Below are 8,947 nucleotides of genomic sequence, written 5' to 3' on the forward strand. Positions count from 1 at the left end.
TCAGTCAGCACAGCGGACACTGAAATACCTCCACCAGGACCTCCAGCCTCTCGTTTTGATTTGAGATATTCGGAATCTGCTCATCCTCTCAGGAACTCGCGTTCAAAGCTCTTTTTTACTCTTATCTTGGATTTCTTTATGGTTTTGTGCGGATTTATGATGGGGAATTAAAATGGTGAGGAAGAAAAAGCTGCTGGTGTTTGAGTAAGTATTACTCTTGGACGCTTTTTCTCTTTAAAATGTTTGCTCAGTGTTGCCTATTTGGTCTGTAACCTTGATTTAGTTATTACAATATACTTCTGTCACATGACTTTATACATGTATGTTTCTGTATTTGCGGCAGCTCTCAGATGCTGATGCGGTTTTGATTTGGTGGAAAATGTATGGGCACTTATTTTCAATGTGGCTTGGGCACCATGCATTAATAATGAGATGGATATAGGAGCTGCTCTCCCAGGCAGATATTGATTTCATGCCATCCAAGTGAAATTTTAATCAACATTAAACTCTGACTTTGGGAAATATTCATACTGTAATTGTTATCGTCCATGATCTGTGGCGATTCAGTTCAGGAAAAAAAAAATAAGAGAGAGAGGGAATTAAAGACATGAAATGACAGGTGAAATATTTTTTTCCTGTGTGAAATAACCTGAGCTCAAACTATTTTCTGTCAGCTTCCCTTTTGTGCTGCTGCTATTGTGGCAGCACAGATGAAACAAGAGCTCATGTGCGTATTGTCTGTGTGTGAGCTGGTGTGTATTGTACGTGCGTGTATGTATGGGTGACCTTTACATTGTGTTTTATCTAGCATTTTCTTGCTCTGGGAATTTTGTTATTTTCCCTTTTGAATCTTATCAGACTAGGAAAGGAAAGTGGAATTTCTCCATTTCTTGGTGTAAAAGCACTTTGTATTTATCAGCTGAATTGAAAGGATTTTCTCTCTGTTCTTCCTCTCTTCTTAGAATTTGTGGAAGCATGATGTGGGATGGATAAACAACTACAAAACTCTAATGTAAGTTTGCTGGATAATGTGCGTTAGCCATGTGTGTTTTGGCGATTGAATGACAGCAGAGAGTGATACACATGTGAGTGAGCGGTCACTCTGGCAGCAGTTTTCCTTATCAGTAATAATTATATAATCCGTAATCATGTAGCAGCGATAAGGTTGCTTCACATTTTGCAAGTGTGTTACAGATTTCACATTTTCTAAAATGACAAATATTCTATCAACTAAATATTTCTGTTATGTTTGTTATTTAAATGTCCTTTTAAGCATGTATGTCTCTCTGTGGCTCTCTGTGTAGATGGCGTCTAATGAGCCGGACCTTCCTGCCCTCTCCGGTGACCCCCAGCCTGGTGACCTCATTGAGATTTTCAGACCAGCCTATCAGCACTGGGCTCTCTACCTGGGAGATGGTTACATCATCAACTTAACTCCTGTTGGTCAGTAAAAGGGTTTTTTTTTTTTTTTTTGTCTGTCCCATTTGGTTCTTTAGCCGTCAGAATTGTTGTCTGAAGACCAACAAGGATACCAAATGGATTTATTCTGCCAAATGGATCATCATGGCATTGCCGTATTGGTCCATTTGATCAAACTTTGTTGTTATTATTTATTTTATTTTCAGTTGTTACAGATGGGACAGATGGGACAGACATGACTGGGGGATAGGAAAGGGAGAAAGAAAGAGAGGAAGGAAAAGAAAAACAGAAGGGAAAAGGGACAGTGAGAAAGGGCACTTACAAAGACAAAGGGAAAGAAAAAAAAAATCTCCTGGATCACCTGTTGAGAGAAAAAGAAGAGAAGACAAGCAAAAAAAACCCAAACAAAAACAAAGCAACATACTAAACACAACACCATCACGTTAATCTAGCTAAGTGTGAACAGCTGTAAATACTAAATATAGTAAAAGGGTTTCTAACATAAAACTTGCAGCTATCCTCACAAATCAGACATAAACCCGCTTTATATTATGTTTTAGACTGAGGTTAAAAGGCTCACATTACAAACTACATCCTGATCTTTATTTAAATTAAATAATTCAAATTCATTTTAGCTTTGTTTATTTCACTAAGACCTGGGCACTTCATAACTCCTGACAATGTCGTTTATCAAATAATTGAAGGAAGAGTGAAAGGAGGTTAAAAATGAATACAATACAACTTTGTTGACCTGTTAAACTGAAATACCCACTCTGACACCACTGTGCAGTGACTAAATACATACAGTCCTGTGAAAAACTCCATCTGTCAGTAACGTGTAAACAAATTCAGGTATGAAAATACTGATAAATCACTGATTTGTGCATGAAATGTTTGTATCCATGAATCATGCACACATTTTTGTGTATGCACTGTTAGCAAGTGAGGGCCATTGTTCCATTGCGGCATAACTGAGAGTTACAAACTGTCTAAATTCTTTCATCTTTAATAAAATGATCAGCGTTGCTGCTTTACCAGTTGTAACAATTCAGTTTAACATCCAGGCAGAACAGAATTTATGAAATTTAACTGAGTTTGAAGTTAGCAGGAAGTTAGCTCGCCAGTTTCCACCTAAACATGATATAGCATGTTCTGACTGAGAGATTTTTGAAAAAATGAAAACGTACAGCTCAGTTGTTCTCCTGACTGAAGTTTGGTTCGTTTACAGCATCCTGTGATTGCATTTGTCCCTAACCATCGGGAACCCTCATGTTAACTTTTATCGAGTGGAAAAAAGTTAGCGTTCATCCTCTAGCTTCACTGTGCTAATGTGTTTATATCTGGTCTTTAAGTCTGGCATCATTAACCTTAGCCTACAGAAGAGTCTTTTTTCTCTTCCCTTTGACAATTTAAATGAAAATCATCTCCTCCTTTCCCACAGATGAGAGCCAGGCAGCCGCCATGTCCAGTGTGAAGTCTGTCTTCAGCAGGAAGGCAGTGGTACGCATGCAGCTACTGAAGGAGGTGGTGGGAAGTGACTCCTACCGTGTCAACAACAAGTATGACCACAACCACACACCCCTCCCTGTCTGTGAAATCATCCAGCGGGCACAAGTCCTCATTGGCCAGGAGGTCTCTTATGACTTGCTGGGGAGCAACTGCGAGCACTTCGTTACCCTTCTTCGTTATGGGGAGGGGGTGTCTGAGCAGGTCTCTCAGTGTTTGTTCTGCTTCTGTCTGGTGTGTCACTAAAAGCGACTAATAAATCCGAAACATTGGCCCTGTCATAGTCTCACATTGTCAGACATTTAAAAACATTGACCAAAGTGGCAAATCAGAGTGAACCTTAACATCAGGGATTTATCCATCCCAGGGCTCTACTATACCACTAAAATGAAAACATGATACTTTGTCCCAAAATATAATTCATAATTCTATTTTTCACCCACATATAATCTTATAATTGCTTTAATTATGACCATGGTCTGTATTGAAAACAACGACATCCAAATCTACTTTAAAGCTATGTTTAAGAGCCAAATACTTCCTGCCAAAGCCTTAATCTTTACACAACAAATCAGCTTTGAATTAAATAATCAGCTCAAAACAGTTTACGGGAAAAAAAGGTTTACTGTAAATAAATGTGGTGCTTGTTGTGGTGGTTTGCCTGCTTCCTCTTATAAGTTAGACAAATCTGAATTACAGACTAATGAGTTAGTCCTGTTAAGTTTGGAATCATGCTGTATTGTGAATATGCAATAAAATCAATCAGCCTCTGCTGCTCCTATTCTAACCCGCAATCCACGCCCTGCCCCTCCTTCTTGTCTCCACAGGCTTCACGAGCCATTGGGGCCATCGGTTTGGTGACGGCAGCAGCCAGTGCCTTCTCTGTCCTGGGACTGATCAACACACGGTCCAGAAACAGGCCTTTCTGACAGCTGTCGTCTTCACTGAAGTGTTTTCCCTAAATTCATTTGGCTGTGATAAAAAATAACAAAATAAACATTGATAATGATTTAAAAAATGATGTTATGTTTATTAACAAACCCCATATACTATTACAATATGGCCGCAGTTGTTTGTTGATCCAGTCTTTGTTGTAGGCAGGAGTTGTGAATTATTTGACCAAATAATTTTTTTTAACCCATGGAGCATTAATCATAGTTTGATTAGTTAGGTTAGGTTAATTGGTGAATCTAAATTGCCTGTAGGTGTGAATAGTTGTCTGTCTCTTTGCGACAGATGGGTGACCTGTCCAGGGTGTACCCCGCTCCTTGCCCTATAGCAGCTGGGATTAGCTCCTGAAGAGATGGATGGACAGAAATGTATCATCACCTTTCTCCAAAAGTTGAATCTGTTCATCTGGACGTTTCTCCCACAAAACGCTACGTCCAGATGAACAGATTCAACTTTTGGAGATTTACTTTCCTGGATGATTGAGAATGCATCAAGACATATCATCACCTTTGTAACTGAAAAACTATAAGCACGCCGGACACCAGTATAGGCCAGAGTAAATACTGTAGATCCCTGTTTTCTGTAATTTCAGCAAACCAAGCATGGTGTGTTATTTTCACATAATTAATTTTTGATCTGTAAAGAGTGATGCCATTAGATGAAAGCAAATAATGGGTAATGGAGAGTTGTTGAATGAATTAATTACAGTCTTATTTTACGTTGCTCAGACTGCCATGGTAAATGGTAAATGGCCTGTATTTGTATAGCACTTTACTTAGTCCCTAAGGACCCCAAAGCGCTTTACACATCCAGTCATCCACCCACAGCTGCCCTGGGGCGCACTGACAGAGGTGAGGCTGCCGGACACTGGCGCCCTCTGACCACCACCAGTGGGCAACAGATGAAGTGTCTCGCCCAAGGACACAACAACCGAGACTGTCGGAGTCAGGGCTCGAACCGGCAACCTTCTGATTACAAGACGAACTGCCAACTCTTGAGCATGACAAGAACAGTCCTTCTCCCTCAATAGCAATTCATAAACATGAGCTATTTTTGTGTGTCCATATAACTGGATAGATTTATAGCAGCAACAGCATTAATTAAAGCTGCAAGCAGCGTTATGAGGGCCCTCGCACCCGGGCGCGTCGAGCCACGCCCAACTCCTACAACCAGCACGTCCGATCTGATGTCAGATTGATGGAATTCATGCATTTAACCACCAGCTAACATTTCATCTCATTCAGTCATGATTATAGTCGTCCCACTAGGTGGCGCTCTAACCATTACTGACAAATGGCATAATAAACATTTCCGAGGTCGAGTCTCATCATGCCTGCGACCTTTGGGAGAGATTGGACATTGTGTTTTGGAGTGACAGCAGATTACTGCTTTTTGGCGAGTGATTGAAACTCCACGTGCCACCATGACCATCCCGTTTCCCTGAACGTGGAAACCTTCGCAATTTAACATCACAAAGGTCTTTAGATTACACACACTGGAGATCGCCTCAATCTGATGAAATCCCTTGGAGGAGTTCGTCAAAGTATGAGGCCTGAAAAGAAGGGAAATTGTCGCCAAAATTACACATTAATTTCAAAATGTCTGACTTCCTGTTGGATTTGGGATATTGCTCCAAGAGACTTTTTTGTACATCTTGATATCTTCCATAAGCTTACCAGGTTTCAGACTCATACATAAAACACAGAGCAGGGGCTGTTGATTTGAAATTTTGTAGGGGGCGCTGTGGAGCCATTTTGCGCTATTCAATGAAAATGGTAAAATAACAAGAAAGCGCTCATCACATTGGAGGTATGCGCCAAATTTCAAGACATTTTAAACTTTCCAAGCCCCTCAGAAGCCACTTCAATGGTCATGGTGAACAGCGTTACCACCAGGGTGCGCCGTTCAGTTTAAAGTCACACTTTTCTCACTGAAGCATCATGAGGGACTGATGGTGATATTCACCACGTTTCAGGTGGCCAGGATGAACCTGTGAAAATCAGTACAACAAAATGAAAGACATGACATTTCCTGCTGCCACTAGGTGGCGCTCCTCGTATTCCTGACAATGGGCACATCAATCTGTTCAGGGCGGGTCTGACATCATGCCTGTAAAGTCTGGTTCTGATCAGACTGGATTTCATTGAGTTACACTAATTTGTTTCTTCATGGCGAGACCTCAATGTTCGCCATGCTGCTGGGGTCACACCCTTTCGCGAAAACTCACAGTTTTCACTGTAAGCCAAGACCAACTCCTTAAGGCTTTCCTGGAGAAATTTGAGGCTGCAGATGTCACCCATCACAATACTGTACACCAAAGTGTAAAACATGACATTTCCTGTTGCCCCTAGGTGGCGCTGTCCCTGGTGTCAAATATGGCACTTGAAATATGTTCAGGGGTGGAGCCTTATCATATGTGTGCTCTTTGGTCCAGGTCGGACCATGTATGAGGGAATGAGAGACAATAAAATTTTCATGGCGAGTCATCGAAATTCGCCGTGGCGCCACGGCCTCACAGTATCGCGAAAACTCAAAAGCTCCGCAATTTAACATGGCCCAGGTGTGTAGTTGAGACTGACCAAATATGAAGCTTATACGACCAAATCCCAAGGAGGAGTTCGAAAAAGTTCGAGGCATGGAAATGGCAAAATTAGAGCCAAAATGTGACCTTCAATCCAAAATGGCGGACTTCCTGTAGGGTTTGCGTCAATGGGCCCATAGACTTTTTTGTTCGTCTTGGCATGATACACATGTGTGCCAGATTTCATACATGTAGCTCCTACGATGTGTTCGTAGGGCTGCATTTAACAAGGCATAGGTGGCGCTCTAGAGCCATTTCCCAATGCTGATATGTAAAACCATTGAAATACAAAATTTTTCACCAGGCCTGGCATGTGTGCAAAATTTCATGAGTTTTCGAGCATGTTAAAGCCCTCAAAAAGGCAATTCATTTCAATGAAAAATAATAATAATAATAATAATAATTAAAGCTGCAAGCAGCGTTATGAGGGCCCTCGCACCCCGGCACGTCGGGCCACACCCAACACCTACAACCAGCACGTCCGATCTGATGTCACATTGATGGAATTCATGCCTAGAACCACCAGCTAACGATTCATCTCATTCAATCATTATTATAGTCGTCCCACTAGGTGGCGCTCTAACCATTACTGACAAATGGGATAACAAACATTTCCGACCTTGAGTCTCATCACGCCTGCGAACTTTGGGAGAGATTGGACATTGTGTTTTTGAGTGACAGCAGATTACTGCTTTTTGGCGAGTGATTGAAACTCCACGTGCCGCCATGGCCACCCGTTTCCCTGAACGTAAAAGCTTCGCAATTTAACATCACAAAGGTCTTTAGATTCCACACACAGGAGATCGGGTTAATCTGATGAAATCCCTTGGAGGAGTTCGTCAAAGTATGAGGCCTGAAAAGAGGCGAAAAAGTGGCTAAAATTACACCTTAATTTAAAAATGGCTGACTTCCTGTTGGATTTGGGATATTGCTCCAAGAGACTTTTTGTACATCTTGATATCCTCCATAAGCTTACCAGGTTTCAGACTTATAAATAAAACACAGAGCAGGGGCTGATGTTTTGAAATTTTGTAGGGGGCGCTGTGGAGCCATTTTGCACTATTCAAGGAAAATGATCACATAACAACAAAGCCCTCATCACATTGGAGGTTTGGGCCAAATTCAAGACTTTTTAAAATTTCCAAGCCCCTCAAAAGCCACTTCGTCTTTCATGGTGAACGCGTTGCCACCAGGGTGCGCCGTTCAGTTTAAAGTCACAATTTTCGCACAGAAGCATCATGAAGGACTGATGGTGATACTCACCGCTTTTCAGGTGGCCACGATGAACCTGTGAAAATCAGTAAAACAAAATGAAAGACATGACATTTCCTGGTGCCACTAGGTGGCGCTCTACGTATTCCTGACAATGGGCACATCAATCTGTTCAGGGCGGGTCTGACATCATGTCTGTAAAATCTGGTACTGATCAGATTGGATTTCATTGACTTACACTAATTTGTTTCTTCATGGCGAGACCTCAATGTTCGCCATGCTGCTGGGGTCACACCCTTCAGCGAAAACTCACAGTTTTCTCTGTAACCCAAGACCAACTCCTTAAGGCTTTCCTGGAGAAATTTGAGGCTGCAGATGTCACCCATTACAATACTGTACCCCAAAGTGTAAAACATGACATTTCCTGTTCCCACTAGGTGGCGCTCTCCCTGATGTCAAATATGGCAGTTGAAATATGTTCAGGGGTGGAGCCTTATCATATGTGTCCACTTTGGTCAAGGTCGGACAATGTATGACAGAAAGAGAGGCAATAAGATTTTCATGGCGAGTCATCGAAATTCGCCGTGGCGCCACGGCCTCACCGTATCCCGAAAACTCAAAAGCTCCGCAATTTAACATGGCCCAGGTGTGTAGTTGACACTGACCAAATATGAAGCTTGTACGATGAAATTCCAATGAGGAGTTCGCAAAAGTTCGAGGCATGGAAATGGCAAAATTAGAGCCAAAATGTCACGTTCACTTCCAAATGGCGGACTTCCTGTTGGGTTTGCGTCAATGGTCCCACAGACTTTTTTGTTCGTCTTGGCATGATACACATGTGTGCCAAATTTCATACATGTAGCTAAAACGATGTGTTTGTAGGGCTGCATTTAACAAGGCATAGGTGGCGCTACAGAGCCATTTCCCAGTGCTCATATGTAAAACCATTAAAATACAAAATTTTTCACCAGACCTGGCATGTGTGCAAAATTCCAAGAGTTTTCGAGCATGTTAAAGCCCTCAAAAAGGCCCTTCTTTTGCCTGAATAATAATAATAATAATAATAATAATAATAATAAGAAACGGAGCAGATACAATAGGGCCTTCGCACTCTCAGTGCTCGGGCCCTAATAATAATAAACAGAGCAGATACAATAGGGCCTTCGCACTCTCGGTGCTCGGGCCCTAATAATAATAATAATGAATGCATTTTATTTAAGATATCGTAGTAATGTGTTGTTAACAGCAGGTGGCGGAACATGCGCGAAACTAACAAAC

The 8,947-nt window shown here is 41.7% G+C and overlaps 1 protein-coding gene across 1 annotated transcript; it reads left to right on the top strand.

Moving 5' to 3' along the window:
• Positions 1-4,239, top strand: plaat1 (phospholipase A and acyltransferase 1). The gene is made up of 5 exons (XM_031745098.2): positions 1-204; positions 963-1,012; positions 1,305-1,443; positions 2,861-3,129; positions 3,753-4,239. The coding sequence occupies exons 2-5, from the start codon at positions 986-988 to the stop codon at positions 3,852-3,854; spliced, it is 537 nt and encodes a 178-aa protein (XP_031600958.1). The 5' UTR covers positions 1-204; positions 963-985; the 3' UTR covers positions 3,855-4,239.
• Positions 4,240-8,947: the final 4,708 nt, after the last annotated feature.

The sequence above is a fragment of the Oreochromis aureus genome, linkage group 23, assembly GCF_013358895.1.
Source record: "Oreochromis aureus strain Israel breed Guangdong linkage group 23, ZZ_aureus, whole genome shotgun sequence".
NCBI classification, from domain to species: Eukaryota; Metazoa; Chordata; class Actinopteri; order Cichliformes; family Cichlidae; genus Oreochromis; species Oreochromis aureus.

Bases quoted from the DNA above. Each gene is read 5' to 3' on its own strand.
- plaat1 (XM_031745098.2), top strand. From the start codon at position 986: ATGGATAAACAACTACAAAACTCTAAT. The intron at 1,013-1,304 runs GTAAGTTTGCTG...CTCTCTGTGTAG, and splicing joins AACAACTACAAAACTCTAAT to ATGGCGTCTAATGAGCCGGA. The intron at 1,444-2,860 runs GTCAGTAAAAGG...CCTTTCCCACAG, and splicing joins CATCAACTTAACTCCTGTTG to ATGAGAGCCAGGCAGCCGCC.